At 42.2% G+C, this 23459-nt stretch overlaps 1 protein-coding gene across 3 annotated transcripts; it reads right to left on the reverse strand.

Moving 5' to 3' along the window:
• Positions 1–1748: 1748 nt before the first annotated feature.
• LOC114449327 (myosin IXb) lies at positions 1749–21613 on the reverse strand. Of its 3 annotated transcripts, none has more exons than XM_028426887.1 (41): positions 21126–21613; positions 20107–20883; positions 16854–16948; positions 16647–16709; positions 16393–16492; positions 15541–15641; positions 14376–14499; positions 14087–14176; positions 13825–13941; positions 13395–13529; positions 13059–13180; positions 12457–12598; positions 11989–12178; positions 11826–11901; positions 11619–11711; positions 11497–11536; positions 11262–11384; positions 11066–11146; positions 10846–10956; positions 10591–10713; positions 10318–10467; positions 9925–10067; positions 9162–9503; positions 8991–9063; positions 8565–8771; positions 7807–7901; positions 7643–7722; positions 7209–7393; positions 7015–7122; positions 6748–6918; positions 6624–6665; positions 6426–6537; positions 6274–6347; positions 6002–6194; positions 5759–5887; positions 4774–4879; positions 4566–4697; positions 4353–4476; positions 3804–3904; positions 3594–3718; positions 1749–2572 (listed from the first exon to the last, which is right to left on the reverse strand). In XM_028426887.1, exons 2-41 carry the CDS (start codon positions 20851–20853, stop codon positions 2292–2294), a joined length of 5646 nt encoding a protein of 1881 aa, XP_028282688.1. In that variant the 5' UTR covers positions 20854–20883; positions 21126–21613; the 3' UTR covers positions 1749–2291. The 3 variants fall into 3 exon arrangements, with proteins under 3 accessions (XP_028282688.1, XP_028282689.1, XP_028282691.1); XM_028426890.1 differs by having other exon boundaries at positions 2437–2572; positions 3582–3718; XM_028426888.1 differs by lacking the exon at positions 8565–8771 and having other exon boundaries at positions 21126–21612.
• Between the last annotated feature and the right edge of the window lie 1846 nt (positions 21614–23459).

The following is a 23459-nucleotide window of genomic DNA, read 5'->3' on the forward strand; positions in this document are numbered from 1 at the left end:
TTTTGTCCACAAGAGGGTGCTGCAGGGTTCTGTGTTAGGTTTCCTCTCATTCATTATTTATATCAATAATCTGCTTCTAAATGTGTGTGATGCTACTTGACAGATGACGGTGATGTACTGCTGTGGACCAGCTCTTGTTCATGCCACTGAATCTCTGCAGAAAGCTTTTGTTGTTGTTCAGCACTCATCACTTCTTGTCAATGCAGACAAGATGAAACCTTGTTTTCCAAGTCATGTGAAGAGGCTGGGACTAACATGGGCTTTTATTTTGAAAGAGCTTTTTCTTTTAATGGCGTGTGTTGGATTATGGTATTTTTTAATGTTTATGGATATTTTTGTGTACAAATGCTTCTGCTTAATGTGTTTGAATGATTTACAGTGTTTATTATGCGTCTCTGAGGTTCATCAATAACTGTAAAGTGTCAACACACCACTTTGTGCTGTATTCTGGATATCCTGCATGTTAATTTTTTTTACACCAGTGAATTTAGTGTATTAAGATACTAGTGCTTTTGACACCATCAGGCCGGCTCCGTTGGCTGAGAAGCTGACAGCGATGCAGGTGGATGCCCCACTGGTGTCCAGGATGGTGGACTATCTGACTGGCAGACCACAGTATGTACGCCTACAGAGCTGTGTGTCAGACAGACTAATCAGCAACACTGGGGCTCCTCATGGTCCATCCTCTCTCCCTTTCTGCCACCTCCAGAAATGCTCTGATGACTCTGCAGTGGTTGGATGTATCACTGGTGGTGATGAGAGGGAGTACAGGGCCATGGTGGATAACTTTGTCACCTGGAGCGAGAGCAACCACCTACTGCTCAATGTGACAAAGACAAAGGAACTAGTGGTGAATCTGAGGAGGACAAAGGCTCCAGTGACCCCTACCAGCATCAAAGGGGTCAGTGTGGAGGTGGTGGAGGAGTATAAATACCTGGGAATGTACTTGGACCACAAACTGGACTGGAGTAAGAACATGGACACAGTTTACAGGAAGGGCCAGAGTCGCCTCTACTTTCTGAGGCAGCTGAGGTCCTTCAACATCTGCTGGACGATGCTGAGGATGTTCTATGAGTCTGTGGTGGCCAGTGCCATCATGTATGCTGCTGTCTGCTGGGGCAGCAGTCTGAGGGTGAGGGACATCAACAGACTCAACAGAATCATCAGGAAGGTGGCCATGTTGTAGGAGAGGACCTGGACTCTCTGACAGAGGTGTGTCAGAGGAGGATGAAGGCCATACTGGACTGTCCCTCTCACCCACTCCACACTGTACTGACCAGCTACAGGAGCTCGTTCAGCAACAGACTCCGACTCCCACGATGCACCACTGAGAGACACAGGAAGTCACTCCTGCCTGTCTCAATCAAACTACTGAAGTCTGAACTGTAACAGTCACTCAGACACTGTACATTCATACAGGTACTTTACTATGTAAAGGTTTTTATACAGTAGTAAATATGTTTCTTCTTCTTTAGAAACAACTCAGGGATTTAAATGCTATCTAGGTATTTAGATATTTATTATATATTTCAATTTATCTTTAATTTCTATTGTCTGTAACAAAAAAGAATTTCCCCTCGGGGATAAATAAAGTCATTCTGATTCTGAAAAGTACATTTTTCTGACAGTATTTGCATATCTCTTCTTTCACCTCCAGATACTTGGGAACTGTGTGTTTGTCAGGAAGTCCACCACGATGTACATCCTTCCCACTTACTACAAAATGTGTAAGTATGCACGTAAAAGAGTGAACGAATGAATAGTAGTTTACTTGGTGAAGCTGCACAGATTTGCAGAAGCAACAACGGTCAGTCAATCTAAAAGGCAGCAAGTCCTCAAGAGGTATACTGCTCAGTCACAGTATGTATACCACGAGCAAATGGAAAGACAATTAAATGGCTTCAAATGGTGCGCTCAGCATCAATTTGTGTACAACGGAGAATCTCTTTATGTACAACATTATTTCTGGTACACTTTTTGTTGGACCATACACGCAATAACTTCCCATTAGTACCACAGTAGTTGAGCTCAAAGTAGTGTCCATTGAAGGAGACACGTCTCACCAGGATGCTGTGTTTTTATCTGGCTTTGTAAAACCTGTACAATACTGAAATATGAATTAAAACCTCACTCACTGTATGGTGTAAAGAGGTCGAGTCCAGATCCATTATAAAAACATTGAAGCCACCACAATCTCCTATTAAATACAAATAATTTTTAAAGCACTTTGTCTCCATAGCAGCACTGATACAAGTCTATTAAACAAGGACACTTTTTCTCATATCATTATCTCAGCTTTGACATTCGTCCTCGTCGATGTAAGGGATGTTGAGGTCGTCAAAGCTCCCATTCAAAGCCTTTTTGGGGACCTGGGGCTTGCTGGTCGGGGTGGCGCGGGTGTCCGGGCAGGGCAGGAAGCACATGGATGTGGTGGTACTTGTGTTCTGTCCTATAGTGAGCTCTTTCTGCTCGTCGTCGGTCTGAGCCACAAGACTCCTGACTCTCTGAGCCAGGTCAGGGGATTTACCCGAGCACTCACTTTTCTGGGTTTTCAACTGCATGGATGTCTTTCCTGTAGAAAGAAATGTCTGATTAGGAAACAATAAATATTAGCTTGTTGTAATAAGAATGTAATGCTATCATTGCATAACAGTGATTCATCAAACAAAGAGGACAGTTCCTATGGGGTACTTTTTGGTTTGTGTGAAATAAACTTCCTCAGTGGTTGTTTCTGTATGAAACTCACATAACTGTAGCTCTAACTAGGGCTGGGCAATTAACCGAAAATATATCGAAACCGACATTTATGCCCAGTAACTGATGCAATGCGTGGTGATTGATCGAGTGTTTTGTGGCGCAGCGGGATTATCAGTGGCTTGGGAGCAACAGGTTCCATGTTCGAAACACACACACACATTACCTACCACCTACGAGAGGCGGATCTAGCCGGATTGGCTCAAATGTGGTTCAGGTGTGAACGCAAATGTGGCTAGCGAATCCGGCTAGCGACATACTACTTCCGGTTCACGGGGCGCCACACGGGACAAAAAAACCACACGACGCATGCGCACATGCGGTCCTACCGTGGCGTGAACGGACTCTGTATATTACGAGGCGCCACCTAGTGGTTTGGAGGACCGCAAACACGCTGGATTAAGCCGGATTGAGTGCGGACACAACTGTGTACCAGCCAGATTTGAAAATAGGTCTGAACGCATCCAGCTTAAAGGATGTCTGGACTCAATCCTACTCTAGCTGGAATGACTTTCTCCAGTGTGAACGGGGCCTAACACACACACACACACACTAACTCACGATCGAGGACAAAGCGGCAATTAATTGCGGTTTTTGAGTTCAGGCAATATCGCCCAGCCCTAGCTCTAACCGTCTCTATACTTACCTGTGTCTGGAGTGCCTAATGCGGGGCTTTTGAAGAAAGTACTTGGGAAATATTTAAAAAAAAAAAATGAAATTTTGACTGTCACACGTCTGATCTACCAGTTACCACAGTGGTGAGACACTACAGGTACACATAACATGCGGTTGACATTTAAAACCCAGAGGAAGGTTGAATACCATACCTCTTTACTGACCTTCCGATTCCAGACTCCTCAGCCGCTCCTCTAGGCTCTCTGTGCTCATTGACGATGACGAGTCCAGGTTGTCATTGTCGGAGTGCTCCTGCTCCAGGTCGTGTAACCTGAAGGCCAAGTCCACCCTGACAAAATAAATATATTGATATTAAATCAAGGGATTGAATGTGTGAAGTGATATGTATCCGATATGAAACACGTTTAGCTCACTTTTCTTGTTTGATGGACTTGATCCTTTCAATCAGGGTCTTCTCTGTTTCATCAGGATGTGTTTGTAGCGGCACGGTCAGCTCGGACGGCTTTTCAACAACCTGCACACATTACAGAGCAGTGTTTGTCTCACTATCTAGATGTTTAGATGCTGATGTTTGTCATTAGAAATCATGAAATCAGATCCAGTAAAAAGGAAGAACTTGCAGGATGAAGGATACACACATGAACTGTGAATGTAAAAGTAACTTCACTTTCCTTTGTTGTCCTTTTGAACAAACGTGAAACAATGAGGAAGTAAAGTGTCTCATTATATTTTAAATGCTGGAAAGTCCGATAAGTGAATTTAGCATAATGCACGCCTTTGTTTTGTAAGTTCATGTGCAAATAATGTTCTGCTTTTAAAGGGAGCCTGTTAACTAAACCATGAGTGAACACACTGACAGAAAAAGTAGGATGTTACTATGTCCAGATAACTGCCAGCAGAAGGACGTTTTCACAGTGAGTTGGTACAGTCATACTTCCTTTGTCTTTCTAGTGCCCTCTCACCGTGTTCTGCCTCCGCAGTTTGAGCTGATTGACAGCCAGCGCCTCTGCGTATTCCAGCTCCTGAATGTTCTGCATCTTCTCATTGTAGCGTCTGAACTGCTCAGAGATGAGGATCTCCACACAGCTGCAGACAAAAAAATATCCCATCCTTAGAAACACATACCGGTACTTGACAATAACAGCCAGGGTCTGTCAGCATGTGTGATGACTCACAGTGTGGTCCTGGACACGTCCTTCATACCAAGGAAGGGGTCCGAAGCATCAGGTGAGCGCAGGATGCAAGGGGCAAACACAATAGCAAGAGCGCCCGGCGACATCTTGTTCTGCTCTTCTTCTTTTGCAACCCTAAAAAACACACACACACAGAGCTCATAATCTCACTGCATCTTTGTTACACAAATAAGAAAAAGATTCTTCGTACCTAACGAGATGATAGATAAGCCGCTCTAACGTGTTGTAGTTGGCAGGAGGAAGTTCATCAATCTTTTGGTATACAGCTCTGAGTCTCTCAGCTTTCTCAGGCAGCTCTGAGGGAAAACAGGAACGTCAATACTCAGACAGTTAGATGTTATTTTAACTTTACAAAAGCAGATTTATGATTGTACATGGACAATGTCTGCAAACCTGCTGTGTTCATACTGTAGAATCATAGAGCATACTATGGACCAGGGGTGCCCATTACGTCGATCGCGGAGGAGGTGAGGGTTGATCGTGTGTCATTTAAAAAATGTTTTCATGTTAGTCTATCACCTGTCCTCATGGTGCCTCAAAGATCTTTTATAACACAGATGTCTCACTCTGTCCTGATCACCCGTGCCGTTGCATGTTTGTGTGTGTTTGTATGTAGTAGCGTGAAAGATCGAAGGAGTGAGAGCTCTTACCGTCAATACAAGACATTTGAGGCAAGTTTTTGGGCCGTGTCAACAAACCGGAGAGACAGTTGAGTGCTGCAGGCGGACAGACAGAGGGCCGTAGCCTGATGCCAGTTCACACTGGATGCTGCGCGCTGTGTTTTTATAATGTTCTTCAATCAAGGTGCCGGTGCTCTGGCCCCATGACACACAGACTTGACTGGGTACATTTATAATATGTTTGTACTGAAAAATGTAATTTAACTCCACATTGTCATTTTTAATTTGATAAAGATGAGTAATTTTAAGGTTTCTTTGTTGATTATTTTAACCTGATTATATATAGCTACTGTTCATATATCCTAAAATGGAAACTCCGACAATTATATACACACATGTATATACGTGGATTAGGATTAGAGTAGGTAGATCACTTTGACTTGGTCATTGTAAAAAGTAGCTTGCGAGCCGAGAAAGTGTGGGCACCCCTGCTATAGACTATTCACACACACAAAAACAGGTATTAAAATGTATACAATGTAAATATTTTCTCACCCACTGCATGCAAAAAGTCATTGTAGAGGGAGAACGTCATGAGGGGATCAGGGAGTTCTCTGAGCCATCGTTTAACAAGACCTGTGATGGTGTGGATGGGGTAATTGTCTAAACAGACCTTCTCAGGGTCTGATGGAACAGGCCAGAACACAAAGATGAGAAGTGTGAGGGTTAAGATAAACAACTTAAATCATCATGTAGATACAGTATTTGTTTTTGGTATTTATTTCTATGATTTCTCACCAGTCTCCAGAACCTGGTGGAGTTCTCTCGCACGACAGGTTGAGCCTGACTTGCGGTAAATGCCTTCAGTGTAGAGGCCGTTCAGCTCCACGTGCATCAGCAACAGCTCCACCACTTTAGGCACAGGGTTGGCTTTACTAGTGAGCACACACACCTGTACCCCAAAGTGAAGGGAGCTGGCTGAATTGTCATCCTGTGGATGAGAGGAGCACACATGAGGGATTTACAGATAGAAAAACACATGAATTATAGTTAAAAATGTCAGTTCTTACCCGTCTGGCACACCGGGTTGAGCAGTCTGTGATGATTTTGTCCAGACATTTCTTATGACATATCAACTTGCAAGCTAAAAAGGAAAACGGTTTACTCTGAGTGTATATCATATATATGCTGTCTAAAATGAGTTTATGGTCTTTGAACTCACCGCTGCACATGTAGGCCTTCTCCATTCCCCAGATGTAGGAGCCACACATGTCACAAGACTGCATAATGTTCACCTGGTATGTGCTGAACAGGTGATCCAGACGGTTATCAAGCTGTAGATGCAGAAAAGTACAGCAACACACAGATTATTTAACTAAACGTATGGTGAGAAAAGGTGATAAAAGATACTCAAACTTACACATTTCTCCTTTTTCCTCGTCTTCTTTGTGACCTTAGTAGCCTGAGAGGAGCCAGACATCAGATATATGAGCGAGTCCTATTCTCCAAGACGCTGATGATAAACTTAAAAGTATGAAACATACCTTGGCCGGCTCGGACTCCACTCGTTTTAATTCACCTCTGATGAATCCGTCCAGCACAGACTGGAACAGGTTAACCACCAGTGAGACTTCTCCTATCTGCGTGGGTCCTGCTAGTGAGTTCACTTTGTTGTGATAACCCACCATCAGATCTTTGTAGCCAATCTGGGGCTTCTGTTGGTCACAACATGCAGCGATGTAATCAAGTCGCTTTTTATTATTATTATTATGTCTCCTGTGTGTCTGCTGTTATACAATACAGTGACTGACCTGGATGGAGTACATGCCTTTGATGGTCTCTCTGAACTGCATGGTGGCTGTGAGGAAAATGCTCTCCGCTGGCGACAGCTCTTTTATTCTTGTACTCAACTCATTCACCTGATGACAAAGGTGGTGAAAGTTTTTTTTTTTTTTTTTTTTAAATGAAGCTTTGTAAAGCTGCCGTGTCTTTCTTCTCTTCTAACCTGATTCCCCAGAAACTCGTCCAGGTGTCGTAGCTCCTTGGGGTCGGTGATTTCTCGGTCCAGAGACGCGTCCCACTGCGAAGCCCGTGTGGCCCGACTGATGCGAATGGTGGGGTTACGACTGACCTTCCCGCTCTGTTGGTTTGGCATGTGGTAAGGATGTGGAGTGTAGCTGGGCAGGGTGACTGTAAGGTCACATGACATGAGAATAAAGCATTTTAAATAAAACATCTACCACCAACTGTAGAAAGACATGAATTTCCTAAAAGGCCAAAAGTTTGGGACTTTTATTGCTGATTAGGAAACATCCTCCAGATGGCAGCAAAGAGATGATGTGTGTTAACCACTGACAGGAAGTATCCATGCACCATAATATTTAAAAAAATAAAATGTTTGTACTAAATGATTTATATTAGCAGCAACCTTTTTGTTACCTGATTTATCCGACGGTGCCTCGGTGTTAGGGGACGATTTTTGGGCTCGTTTTTTCAGAAATTTACTGAGAAACCAAATCCTAAAAAATCAAAAATAATACACACAGTTAATAACAAAGTTTAGTTCTGATTGTTTTTAAAACCATCTTTATGAGGCGCTTTACCTCTCAGGAGTTGTGAGCTGTCTTTGATTAGGCTCCTGCTCATGGGAGGTCCTTGGTGGAAGACTGAACCTCAAGCCGTCTGGTTCTGGTGGCATCTGCAACAGGATTAATGTGTTCAACTTTCAAGAAGAAATCTTGTGAACAAGCAACAGTTAGACACCCCCCCCCCCCAAAAAAAAAAAAAAAAACATGATCCCACAACAGCTGTACCCATCTCTTCCAGACGGAAGACCTCCACCACCAAACCACTCCCAATGCACCTGATAATAACAGTAAAACCACAACAATGGCAGCTTGTCACCATTTTTATTCATCATGCAAAGCTACATTGTCACCTGCCACCAGCTAAACTTTGCCCTCATTAGTTTGTGCTTCTGTGGAAAGTGTATTTACAGACACTTGTTAGTAAAACTCAATGGATGAGTTACAGATTTAAAGTAATATTTACCATGTTTATGAATTAAATTAATACACAAAGCTAATGCTACACAGAGCTAGCTCACTGATATTTACATCACATTCTGTGAGTTCACTGTAAATTTGGGCCAAAAAAACAAAACTTTTGAAATGAGCTTTGGAAATAGTTTTTTTTTTAATATTTCCTTTCTGTCTGAAAGCAACCGCTCATTTTGTCCTACTGAGCAGAAACCAGCTTCACAACAATGCAAGCTATCCAACCAGTCCATTCAGGACTACACATGCAAGGGCAGTATGCAGAGGAGAGCTGGGTTCGGTCATAACATCCCGTCGGTCAGTACCTTGACCTGGGATTTGAGGGTGCGGATATCCAGACAACTGGTTGAGCTCTTCATGCTGGGCATGTAGGGGCTGATTGGAGGCAGCGGAAAGCTCCAGTACTCGCTCTCCTTGGAGCCCCCAAAGTTAATCACCAAACCACTGCGGGCGTGGGCTAAGCGCCGCTTGCGTTTGTTCTGCCTGCGGGGACGCACCTTGACCTGATTGCGCTGGGAAAAGTGATGAGGCACAGATCGGAAGGCCTTCTTTTGGTGGATGTACTCTATTGCTAGGTACACTTACAGCATACACAACTACAGCACTTTGTAAAACCACTACCAACAATTATGTTGTATATGACACTGACTCCACAGGACGCAAAAATAAAGATGGATTCAATGTTTTACTTCCAGATAAAGTATTGTGAATTGTGTTTTATGCATACATACAGGAGGTGAGGTATCAGAGCCCGATGAGCTTATTTTGGACAGTTCATCAGCAGACATGGACTTCCCTTTGCGGCTGTTTAGCAGAGGAAAACAAAACCAGAAAGGTGAATCACTGTGGGACTAAAGTCACCAGTACAGCATCAAGATACACAATATGAACTGAAAGCTTACTGAAACTCATCTTTCTTCTGTCTTCGTCGCGGTAGTTCAGGACTCGATTCGTCCGTTGGGTCAGCTTCACCCTGTCTTTCCCTCCACCTCTCGGCCTTCTCCTTGATGTCCCCTACATCTTTGTAGCGCTGAAGCGAGCTGCTCTTAGTGTGGCTGGTGGATTCACTGCTGACTTTGGGACCTAGAGGGAGGGAGAGGGGTCTGTTGAGGGTAGGAGGGGACCCCCTGCCTTCTCGTCTCTCCTTGATCTGTGCGGACTGGCCAGGTGGCGGGTCAGGCAGCCGGGTTCTGTTGGGGCTGTGGTCCACCTTGTACTGCCTCTTCAGCTCTCTTTTTGTCAAGCTGTTGTATAAAAAGGTTTACATCAATCATGAGTCTGTAATTCACTACAAAGTCAAATAGTAGTATTCATCTTCCCTGTTGCCTGTAGAGATATTTATCTATACAGATTTTGCTATATTTGGTTTAGAGGTTTCTACTTGTGGTGCCCCAAGCGGCAAAAAAAAAACCTCCTCCTCCACATGTTGCTTATCGCTGAATCTAACACTTGTCTAATGCAAAACTGTACTATTAAGAGTGGTTATCAATAAACATTCACTCAACTGAGACTTTATATGCTGTTCTTCTGAGTACAACATGCACGACCCCTGTACACCTGTAATGTTTGTTACCACACCAGACCCAGTGTTTACACTTTAAATGTTTAGTGCCTGTCACAGTATAGATAAGGTGTTCACTTCTGATTTAAAGTCAGACACAGTACCTGTCACTCCTCGGCTGGCCGTTGGGCTCCTCTTTACCCTCCTTGTCCTGTTGTTGCCCTGACCTGTACAGGGAACTCCTCCATGCCGTCTGAATCACTGTAGCTGCTCGGTTTTGGTGCTCATAAAACTCACGCCAGCTCCTCTGAAACACCACAAATCCTCCCTTCAGCTCTGTTATGTGGTTAAGCTCTTTATTTGTTGGACTTTGAGAACATTTTTTTATTTTTGCTTGGCCAATAAACAGGCCGGGCTATATTTAACCGCACAAAAATGAGATGAGGGTGGTTGAATGATTCTGAATATGACAATGGCTGCAGTGAGAGAAAGAACTTTAGGGGAGAATGTGTAAAACCATGGCTTTGTAGCAGTCTTCACAAGTGATAAAAGTGTACCTGTATGATCATGGTGGCGTCTTTTTTCTGCAGAAAATGGAACCTTATCAGACAGGAGCGGAACCAACGCTGCAGGGTGATGATTCGATGCACCACTTCTTTGTTGAGAGTGTCTTGAAGCAGCTGTCGTTCCTTTTCCTTCAGGAAAACCTGAATAAATGAAAGAACAGCATACAAGATGTGACGAAGGATGAAAGCTCATTTGTACAGTCAAAACCTTACATGCTTTGCTGCAAACAGAGACATGATATGGACACAAAGAGAGTGATTAACCTTAGTTCTTCCTATTTGGTAGCTGGTCTTATCCAACTTCATCCTCTCAAACAGCTCAGTTATAGGTTTTGGAGCTGCAGTGGTTCTTTTTGGAAGTAGAATCCTGAACTTCTTCACAAATTCCTGTTATCAGGAAAAAGCACAAATTAAGTTTATTATCATTTATTTGTCTGTGTTGCGTCATCTTTTTCTTAAATGTGCAGCAATGCAGGATATTAAAATCAATATATACCTTATTCTAATAGACGGACTCACCTTGAATGTGTATTTGGCACCGTATCCAGACTTCTGCATGTGAATCATCTGCAGCAGACCTGTGTACCTGATTTGCTTTAGCACGAGTTCATCGTCAAAGTGCAGCTCTTTCTGTAAACACAAACAAACATTTCAAGTGTTATTAAGTGACGTTCGCAGTCCAACATGTATACAAGGAATACATTTAGTGAGATGATGCTACACTCACAGACATCCTCACCTTTTCGGCGTTGGAGCGAACACAGAAAATGAAGAAAGGCTCAGCTCTCTGAACTTTGGCCATCAGCTGTCCGAGTGACGCCTGTTGGAGTAGCAGGTATTAAAATATAGAACTTTAAACACAAATTCTTTTCATATCTATAGTTAAGACTTGATAAAAACAAACAAAAATATTTTGCCCTTTACGGAAGACGAACCTCAAACTGAGAGCTAACTGTTGGGGGTTTAGTTGTCCGGCGAGGGTGGAAGATTAATTTGCTGGTTCGGTCATGTGCCGTAAGACCAACGATATGTTGAAGTGAGCGCATATCCATGAGGTTCTGTTTGACAAGACACAAAACAGGCTGTAAACGACTCTGAGAACAATGTGTGTGTGCAGATGAATAATACATAGCACTTAAGATGTTTGCCTGCTTTAAAATGACATTTCACCTTTGGAATGAGCTGCTTCTGTTGGCTCCCTTTACTTTTCCTGAAGAACAAGAGACATAATGAAGCACAAAACGCCGACAACCAACCAACTTTAAAGTTGCAAAAACATATAGCCCCCTTACTTTGTCTGTTCAAAATTGGCAAAGATGTCCTCAAATGCATCAAGAGGATGCTCATCGGAGCGATCAAAGGAGAAATCCAGAGTCATGCTGTTGCTGTGAAAGTTAGACATGTTTTAAGTGAGCAGAGGTACAGTGACCCTAAGTTCCTTCTGCAGAAAGACCACAATCCAAACAGCTGCTATTAAGGAACATGTGTATTATATTTACCTGGACGGTGTGTATATAGAACTGGCGCGCCGTTTAATTTCTCCGAGAGACATGCGGGAGCTCCGTTTTGCCACCACTGTGATGAAATTTCATCAGGTCACTTAAAAAAAATATTATACAATAGTATGATCACAGAGTAAGGTTCTACACTAAAGTTACCCACTCTGTTCTGCCCGCTGGCGCCCCATGTTCTTGAATACGGTGAGGATGCGGATGGTCGCCCGCAGGACGCCCCATCTGAACAGGGCTTCTGGGCTGGATGCAACCAAGTGATGCAGGAATGAACGCTCACTGCTCCGTAGAAGTGAGACGACTTCAGGACGCATGTGGTCTGAGTTTTTCTTTCTGAAATCCTGGACAAGAAAAAAAAAAAACATCATAATTATTGTAATATACACACTTATGTTACATTTAAAAGGCTGCAGTTCCTGATATTCACTACAACAAACTTCCCAGTGTGTCCACAGCCTTGGTGCCGGAGCAGATTAATCATTCAATGGGTGAGATTTTCCAGGTTTTTCTCACACTGGCTTATCTGACAAGGCTCATGCTGACTGATAGAATGTGCGTTGACTTTATTTCAGTGTTTAGACCAGAGATGCTTGCAGTGTGGGAATCATACTCCACCTACCTTGATGTGGTATTTAACTCTCCCGGCAAAGTGTTGGATGATGAAACTCGCCTCTCTGTTTGGAGAGGGCACAAAGAATGGGCTGTCCTGGTGATGCTGCTTTAACTTGTCCAACAGGGTTTTGTCTGTGGCCTGAGGGAGGCTGAAGAGAGGAGAACAGATTCAACACCTGATATCTGGGAAAAAGCATCGGCCTGATTGGTTATTAAACCAACAATAGCAGAACAGACACAAAGCCAAATAAACAGACAAAGGGAGAAATCGAGTATAAGCGTCATTAAATATTATAAAGGAAAAAATAAAATGCTTACATCATCATGAACTGGATCATCCTGTTCTGTTGTTTGTTTTTTCAGTTACCTAATAAGCTAACTACAATGCTAACCAATGACATGAAAACACAGGTGTGTAGTGTAGTTACTAGCTATGTGTGTATGTTAGTGGATGTGGATCTAATACAGATGAGGCCTTCATTCAAACTCTGACTAATGGACAATAATAAACACTTAAAACACCATGTCCTCATTTCTTTTACTTGTACAAATTAACCATCAAACATTAGGTGACAGAAGTATTATCTCATCCATGTTGGAAACACCTACTCGCTCTCCTCGTCCAGCAGCTCTAACAGTCCATCTGACTTGTTGCTTATCAGCTGAATGCAGCCGCTGTTGTCGGTGAAGCTGATGTTTTTCCAGGTGATGCCCTCAGACACATAATCCTCCTGGAATTTAGTTTAGTCACTATTATGTAATCATATACCTTGAAGGTAAATGTAATTTGTTTGCAATGGTGGCATGGGTTGACCCATAAATAAATAAGCATACAAGTTAGTTAGGACAAATATAAATAAAGAAGGTATAGAACTGATGTTTCTCTGGGTCAGGTTTATGCAAATAAAGGGACTAATTGCTGTAAATATATATAGAAACACCAACCTGCTCAAGCTTGAAGATGTGATGGTTGATATAACACTGCAGCTTTTCGTTGGTGTAGTTGATGCACAGCTGCTCAAAACTGTTTGTCTGCAGGTTCTCAAACCCAAACATGTCCAGGACACCGATGGACAAACACTGAAAAGAAAGCAGCAATTCATACGCTTACTGTACTGAATATATATACATATATATATATACATATATATATATACATATATATATATACATATATATACATATACATACAGATATATATATATATATATATATATACATATACATATATATACACATATATATATATATATATACATATATACATATACATATATACATATATATATACACACATATATATATATATATATATATATATATAACTAACTCTGGCCACAGTCACAGCAGGCCCAAAATCAATCATGTTACTCACAGGCACAGACTCCTCCATGTCTCGTCTATTGAGCATTGCGTGGTTGATGTGAAGGATGATCCAGTCAAACAGAGCGCTGTATAAAGATTTGGCCATAGAGTCCCGCATCATGATGGCCTGGAAGCACACGAGGTAAAAAAAAAATATGTCACCAAACTGGAAAATTGAGGAAATGTGATGTTTTGATTGAATCATTCTATCAAATGTTTGATCGATTAAACTCCAGGGGGCAGCCTTAGTATTATTGATCTGATCTGTGCACCTCTTGTAGTGTGTACTGTGAAACTATGGTTGACTTGGCAGTCACAACTTTCCTCTTGGTCAAAGCCTCAAGCAGCAGTTCCTTTTTCACCTAGAAAGAAGAAGAGGAAACATAAACCTGCTGCCACAGTTCTTCAATAATTATTCTAATAAATTACTATTTATGACTCTGACAGAACTTGTAGAGACATGTCTGCTTTGAAAACCCACACAGGTGACACCATTTATTTTCAGTTTCACAGAATGAAACTGAAGCACAATAATTCTGAGAATCTTTTTTATAATCTCACCTTTAACAGGTCTGACAGGGTGGATAGAACGTCAGCAGGTCCAGCCTCCAGGACCTGAGCGTCCTTTGACATAGTGTACGTCACATTACCCAGGTGCAGGATGGCAGCGAGGATGGAAAATATGCTGCACGGTGAGACAGGTGCCATTAAGCGGTTTTGAATGTGAACATACCACACATGGCACCCAGAATAGAAACAAGAGCTGGCACATCTCACCAAATGTGGTCAGTTTTTATATTTTATCAGTAAAATCTGACATGTAACACATACTGACAGAACATTCTCATCTGTTAACTGACATTTGTATGCTCTGGTGTCTCTTTTTTTAAGCCACACTACACACTCATCCATATAGAATGTGAAAGTTGTGCTTCTGCAGCCTACTAACAATGCCTCCAAGGATAAACACTACTGTGCTATTGTAAACATGTCTGTGCTGCCTTTGAGGACACCTGGTGCTGTAGGAATTTACAGTCACTATGATCTATACGGATGTCTCCTTAGCTACATACTTGCTCACAGCCTTCTGTAAATGCACAGCAAGGTCTCTTCTTGATTGCATCTCCTTTTTTTTTGTTAAAAAAAATCTTTGACATTGAATAAAAGTTGCTGTTTGTGTAGTTCTGCAACAGGGAAATTGACCTGGACCGGCTACAAAGTTTGCTGCTGCTGCTGTTTTTATCTACACACTCTGTCCTCAGGCTGTTAGGCGCTGGCTGACATATTTGCTGCATTTTTCTTGACTTGACAAGCTCCAACCTGTTACTGACACCAGTAAAGGAAAGCAGACACTCTTTGACAGTTTTCAGTTAAATAGTACACCTCCCCACCTGCAGCATCTACACAGTTGTTGTTAGTAACTGAGAAGAGAGAAACCTCATTATGCTGTCGAGGAAACACAATGAAATGTTGCGGGAGGTTACTTTAACAATATGTATTAAGAGATTACTCACAAATACAACAAGTGAATTCACTTTCATGCATCAAAGTTGGCCCGTCACGTTTCCCTTCACGCTCATGTGGCCTCATGCAGCCTTTCAGCTGTGTTAATTGTTATATACGGTTTTATGTATGCACCAATAACTAAGGCAAACTCCCAGTAATGTGAAACCTCTTCACTTACATGGAAGTAAACACGATTCTGATTCTGATTCTTTACACTCACTGTCGTTTAGTTGAGGCCAGGAAGCCAACCATCTCCATGGCCTGATGGAGCCTCCTGTACTCATTCCCGAGTTTCTCCTCGTCATCTACGCTGATGTCTTCCTGTGGAACAGACAGACGAGGGGTACCAGTAAACATCCATGCTAGAGATGACCCGCATACATACACAAAACACAGTCCATAAAAACAAATCAATAATAATATGACTGAATCTATGTCTCAGACCAAACCTTCATTTTAAATGTTTATTTTTTCAACATGGACTCATTAAGACCCTCAAGTCAGTAGATATGTGGATAATGGTAAACAGATATCCTGGGCAAGACACTGTTAACAGATGGACAACTAAAAAAGAAAAGTTGAGTCGAGAAAGAAATAGTTAACAGACTAAACCTCAGATTATTCAACTGCTGATCATTAACTATACATATTCCAAATGATATTACGTTTAGAGTTCAAAACTTGGTTTGGTAATCTAATAATAATTTAGTTTATTAGTGAGTCCTCCTCACTACCCTGTACATGTGACTATTTCAGGATGCTGACGGCACCTTGAAATCATCACTTTATAAGTTTTCTAGTGTTTAAGCAGGCACATTATGAAGATAAAGAGCTGATTAAATGCATCAGTATGTACAATAAAACCGTGGCTAATATCATAAATTCTACCATCTACAGCAATACTGTACTGATTTGAAGGAAGCCTTGTTAAAATGCTGTTTTATGTGAGCGTCTGTTTATTCACAGCGTTTTATACAATGTTTGTATAAAACCCTTGCGCTGCTTTTCCTTTTTAATATCATCTAATGACTCATCCTGTATCTTCCTCATTCATTGTGCAGATCAAAGGTACCTGCTTGAGGTAGAGATAATCCTGCGGCTTTAATAGATGAAACTGCTCTCGCTCCTCTTTGGACGCACCCATCAGCAGATAGTAGAACACATGGTAGTTCCTGTAGGTCACAGAACAATTTCAACATTGTTATTGACTGAACATGCGTTACCTCACTTGAGTGTTTTCTACTTTAATTAGCTTAAAGTTTCCATCAGATTTTTAATTAGAATGTGACTTAGAGGTGTTACTGTGAGGGTCTCTTTGAGCCTCACCTCTCATTCCTATCTCTGGACACAAGGCGACACTTTTCCAGCAGGTACTTCTCAATAACTGCCCTGCAAGAGACAAGAAAGATGAGACTGTCGTCAAAACATGCAGAGCTTTGGAGTAGCTGTTGACACCGTCCATTGACAAAATATAAAAAACTCTTCTGAAGGTTCATTAAATTAAAAGGGGAAAAACAAACTTTGATGCCTCACCCTCTGATGACGCCACTTTCCAGGTAGTTGAGCTGGATGAACGTCCCGAAGCGACTAGAGTTGTTATTCTCTGCAGTCTTCGCGTTGCCAAAGGCCTGTTTAAAACATAAGGAACATGTGTTTTTGTCTAAAATAAACAGGCACGTTTCCTACAGACACTGGCAGCCAAATGTAAACACTGTATGTAATGTTTGCCGCGCAGAGGAGCGAGGTGCTAAATCATTCTGTGGATGGCAGAGGACTGTTTCCGTTAGCAACCTTATGTAACTACAGTATGAATGTGACCTAGTTGTGTTGTGGTGCACATCCTGTCTTATGAACCAGGATGAAGAGAAGTTATTGAGAACAGCTTAGAAGAGGGAAGTAAAACCGGTATAATTCAAACTTTGAGTCAAACTTCATTAGCAGGTTCAGCCACTTTCTGCTACACATTAAACTATATATTTTTTGAGCTTTTGTCATTATCTTATAGCTGTAAAAATGGTTATCTGCAGCCCTTGAGGGAACCTAATGATTGATCTCACAGCTGTGCAGTAATCAATAACACAACAGACTCCACATGGGACATTTTCCCATGAATATAAATATGTTTATGAGGGATTTTTAGCTGTGCTTGACTGTAAATCAGCTTCTAATTCCAATAAAAAAAGCCCAAACTGAATGTACGCCAGCCTCTGAAGGTGCTGCTGTTCTTCATTCCACTGTAAGGGGCTGTGTCCTAACAGGCCAGAGAAATGCCTGTGCAGATGGTGAGCCACACGGCGCTGTTCAAACAGTGGGACGTTCCTGCCCAGTGTACGCTAAGATTCCATTTCGATTTTATTTCATACAAAGAACCTTGAGGGAGGGCAACAACAATGAAAGGCATGTGGAGAGAAGCATTTCAGATGGTACGTGGGATAAGGAAAGACGCCGCTGCAGCAGGATATGATGTTCCTCCAGACGTCACTCCTGCTCCTCTAGAAAGACAGAAACTGATGGTGCATTCAGGCAGACCTGAAGACCCAACGCTGAGCTGATCACAGCTCAAAGTGAGAAATACATGACGTGAGCAAAGTGTGATGACGTTAATTAACTGATTAATTCATCAAAAGTGCCAAATATTGAAATATGAGGTGCTGTGGAAACGTTTGTTTCTGCTGTGTGCTGATATGGACGTCTTTGGGGATTGACTCACCGCAGTTTTTGGTGCCTTGGTGACTTTGTTCACCAGGTCAACCACAATCTTTCCTCTTTTTAGTCATTTTAGGGACCCATACTGTACATTTGTTTGTGGCCCACCACATGGATTCTGCAGTCTCTTGAACTGCCCAAGTTGGAACCACTGAACTTACTCACACAATGATGTTACTCTGGGAGGAATCATGAGAAGATTCAGAATAAAAACAAGGAAATTAGATAAGGAGAACAATTTTACACAAACAAACATGCAGGTTGACCTCAGAAAATCCATAATATTGAGCAAAGTTAGAGACAGAATGCTTGAGAAACGGACTCTGAGTACACAGATCTGTACTTTGTTGTGTCGGTTTCCCAGAGGACCTGGCTGAACACGTTCTGACATGTTCCTGTTTCTCTTCTCTCTCTGATGTTCCCTCAAAGACAACGCCCTGTACATTCACCCAGCAAAGCTCGGAGCTCAGCCTCCCGCTCACCAACACAAACCCGGAGCAACAACAACTACGGCAAACACCTCACTGAAGGACAGCACACACAGTGCGGTCAGCTGCTGCCTGTACAGACCGCAGGAGTCCGTCACACTTTTTTTTCTTTGCATACTGACAGCGGGTGAGATAACATTAACAGCTACAAGGACAAAAACATTACAACTTGTCTGATTTCAGATAAGTTATGAAGTGTGAGTCATGAAGACAAGGGAAACCCCAAAATGGCAAAACCACCAAGAAACAGATTAGCATCAGCTTTCCTCACTGGTGGCGTGCGAGCTCAGTCGTTAAGCTCGTTTCCCATTTTTTTTCTCCCAGTTATTATTAGAAAACAAATCACACCAACAAAAGCAACATTTTCTCCACTACAGCTTAATCTGTGGCTCCTTAACCAGGAAGGAGCGCACACAACACCAGAAAGATCAGTTAACAGGAAAGGTGCCTAAAGCTGCTGCTTATTTCAAGGGGGAAACTTGCTGGACTTGTTCAGAGAGAAAAAGAAGAAGAAGAATCCATATTTAGTCACTGCCTAATGAAAGGCTGGCCCCTTTGGGATTGTGTTTGTGCATAGGTGTGTGTCATCAGTAACAATGTGGACCGATGGAGAGATAAAGCAAGTGGAGAGATCAGAGGGAGCATTCAACTCCACACCTACTGTTCCTGCACATGCCTTCATCAGACTTAGATGGTTGAAAGTGAAGAAGGGAAACAACAGGATTATTACACCTACAACTACAAGTTTCTTAGTTTCAGAACACTGTGTTTTAAACGAAGTGAAACAAGCTTGAATTCCCTCAAAAGAGGCGGGTCTTCTTTTAAGCAAGTGTTTATAGGCATACAGCCTATAAACACATTGTGCAACAGAAAGAGAGGAAATGTGGCGTCTAATGTGCCACAGTGCTGATGAGACAACAGCAGAAATCAGTGAAACTGCTGTGATGCGTTGAAGAACATGTGACTGTTTGTGCAACTTGATAAAAGGAAACATCAGTGAGTAGATTAAATCCAAATGTGAGTGTGAGTTCAGTAAGAGAGTGGTGATTTGCACCTTTTTTGTTTTTGGAATAATAATAATATTAATCTGCAGTACTGTAGATGATCATCTTTGACCCTCTCAGCAAGAAATCAACCACAAGTCACACTAAAACAGAGCCTGCTGGCATCAAACATGAGACAGAGCCTCTAATTGTGTGAAAAATGGAGACAGTTTGGCTCATTTTACGGTTGAAAACTCAAAAATGTAGCGCAGATTCTCATCATAGCAAGACTTCTGATAAAATCTGAGAGGATTATTTCCCATGAAAAGAAACTGGCCATTAAAATAAATATATACATGAAGTGTTTAGTAGAATATTTGTGCCACTTGATATTTGACTAAACTCATTGATCAATCAATTTTATTTGATTTTATCATTGTAAAGCATATATGTTTGTGTTTCAGACAATATAGGACCTATAATCTGGGGTAATCTGTGTCTAATGGTCCCTAAAGAGAACCCCTTTGAGGCCTTGTGTGCTCATGGTCTGCTCTAGCAGATGTTTTTGATGTTCTGTGGTTTCAGCAGATGGGTGACACAGTGACCTACCTCTAACACCGGCCCGGCCCCGAGGATGGTCCGTTCCAGCCCGCTGGAGTACGTCTTCTGGCTGAGTGCAGTCAGGCAGTGTATGAGATAACTGCTGCTTTCAGTCTTCCCTGAGCCGCTCTCACCAGATATCAGAATGCACTGGTTCACCTGCCGGTTCAGCATTGTGCGGAAGGCCACGTCTGCTATGGCGAATATATGTGGGCTCAGCTTTCCCAGCGGCTGATTCTCGTACATTTTGACGTACTTGGGGTTGTAGTACAGGGGCAGGAACTTATTGGGATTGATGGCGATGAGGATGTTGCCGGCATAGGTGTAGATTTTGTGCTTGAAGAGGCGTTCCCGTAGAGCCTCCAGAATGCTCTCCTCTGTGATAGTGGAGAGGTGGCAGAGGTCATCATAGTCCTCCACGCTGCTGTCTACTCCTTCATTGGTGGTGCGCAGCTGCAGAATGAAGTAGTACCCATCGCTCTGAAGGTGCCACTTCTGTGCGTCTGGTGGCCACAGCAGGACTCTCTTCAGAGGGGAATCCCTGGAATCCAGCAGCCTCTCCTCCCCACCGCCCTCCCTGACTTCCAGCAGGCAGTACTTCTGGTTGGAGTCCAGGCCCAGGGTGACCACAGCGTTGCGGATGACCGACCTCGCTGTGTCCTCAGCGGTGATCTGCAGGGGACAGTAGGCAGCGGTGTCCTGGGACACCCTGGGGTAGATCTGCACCACACGGGCTTCTCCATCTGTTGGACTCATACTGATACTCAGAGACAGGCTTCAGCATAACTGTGCACACACACACACACACACACACACACACACACACACAATAAGTGTAAGGAAAAAAACACAAATTAGACTAAATGTGCTAGAAACTGCTTTGTGTTCCACCAACAGTATCAACATGTTAATAATCCACACTTCCTGGTAATCCTAATCTAAATTCCCACACGTACACCCACCCAGGTGACAAATAATAAACAGCACCAGGTGTCAAACCTGTCGATAAATGTCAAAGTAAGTCTCACCTTTCTGGGACAAGCAGTCATTTCATCTTTAAAAGTCGGTATAAACCGCCGACAGTGAGGAGAACGTCTGTCCGGTCAGCGTTATCGAACTCCACTCACACAAACTCCAGGACGAGAAAAAGCTTCTTCACCTGAGCTTCGCCCCTCAGAAAAGGTAACTCACTAAATCTCTCGTCGAGACGTTTAAAAGGTGAAAAGGTGATTTCAACACTTCGAAGTCCTTGTTGCGTTTATAAATCACAGCTTCTTAGCGAAATAAAGAGATTAACGCCTCCTCGTCGTCCTGCTCGGAAAGTTTACTTCCTACATTTCTACACACACACACACACTCTCTCTCTCTCTCTCACACACACACTTCGACACAAACACACCCGCTGGCGAGGTGGAAATAAATTGTTTATTTCCTTTCACTGACCTCAAACATGGAGCCGACTTTCAATTAACAAGAGATAAAACTACAAATAAAAGAAGAAGAGAAGAAGAAAAATCAGACACCGCCGTTAATAGACCCAACAGTTTAATTAGTGCTGCAGGTGAGCTGCGGGGTTTGAGCTCCCCCCAGTGGACAGATGATGTATTACAACAAGCACAGCACACCAAATGTCTAATCCATATATGATTGTTTTATTGATGTTTATGTATTATTAATAACACCATATAAATGTTGTAATTATTCCATGAAATATATTTTAATTTTATGATTTTTTAAAAATGAATTATATACTTTACATCTCCCACACGTTTTTTTTTCTGTGTAATTTTAATTACCAGCTTTAGTAAAAAAAAAAAAAAAAAATTAATGGATGAGATAAAATAAGGTCATAAAAATTTTAATGTTGTGAGTAGGTAAAAGCCATACATTAAACTGAATAATATTGCTGAGGTAGGTTAAGCAGTGTTTTAGTGTTATTTTCTGGCAAGTTTAATTAAAAATTTAAAATAAATAAATAAATAAAGAACTTCATTGGCCACAACAGACCATAATATAACTGTACAATAATTTAAGTGCCATCAAACAACATAGAAAAAAAACATTGATCATTAGAGCATCAGTTATCTCGGATTATTCATAGTTTAATAAAAACTATGTGGAGACAGATTTATTGACATTACACTCACATAAGGCTGTTGTGTTTATTGAACCTTTCTCCTCGTGTCTTATATTATATGTGCCATATGTTTCTCTTTATATAGTTTACAGAGGTGAGGGATACAATGCAAAATACATGTGCATCATCATGCAAATCAATAAAGCTCACCGTGGTCGGTTGATTGTGTTTCAGGTGAGACTGAGTTGTGTTCGCTCTGCTGAAATTTGCCTGTCAGCTGACAGAGACGTCCAAACACGGGTTAATGAATCACTCGTACTTCTGCTTCCTGCACACACACAAACATGCGGCTGTATATTTCCTGTAAACCTCAGACAGTGAAAGCAGCACTGAAGCAGGAATCGTCATCACACGTAATGATTTGGGTTCAGCCTTTAATGGGCCCTCCAGTCGTGCACCACCAGACATATACAGACACTTTTAACGAAAATCAATGTGGAATTTGATCCTTTTTTTTTTGTCCATTTTTTTTGCAGCTCCTTGCAGATTTTCTAATAAATGCCTCCACAAGAAGATGGCCCAAGGTGAAAAGTAATTGTTCAACACGGCAGCTCAACAACCGAGGACATCCAGAATCAATATCTTATGACGATCAGCTTTGCTTATGCTAATGTGCAGCCTGTCCATTCAGGTATTTAATGACTGCAGAGGTGTGGAGCCCAATTTGGTGAAGACACACTGACAGCTTATTACAGCATGAGGAATGAAGAGAGGCGACTTAAAGTGTTACTCAGCACAAAGCAACCGCTGCCTGCCTGCAGAGGCAGCCACACTCCCCACACAGGAACACACACACACACACACACACACCATTTCTTTATGCCATCATAACACACTCATCCCGCTGAATATGCAGATTTTTGATCACTTTAATGACGATAATGATGCTACATTAGGTGTCACTCTTGTTCCTGCTGGACTGAGCCAGTTCTGCAAAGACACACTGAAATCAGTTCAGTAGGCACATGAGTACACAACCTGGGAAAACGCCTCATCGTCCACTAAAATGACTGAAAGTGTACATTACAGTGAGCGGTGGTTCTATTTTTTAAGACGCAGCAGTAAGTTTGAAGGAGTCAGATTCAAAAAACACAAACGCCTGGTGCTGAAAAATGTAGTTTGTCTCCTTCTTTTCACCAAACCCTCATAAATCAGAGGAAGCTGAGTACTGTACTGTCTGTCTGGACATGCAGAGACGTTTACAGCATTCCTCTTTGTTTTACAG

This window comes from Parambassis ranga, chromosome 17, assembly GCF_900634625.1.
Source record: "Parambassis ranga chromosome 17, fParRan2.1, whole genome shotgun sequence".
NCBI classification, from domain to species: domain Eukaryota; kingdom Metazoa; phylum Chordata; class Actinopteri; family Ambassidae; genus Parambassis; species Parambassis ranga.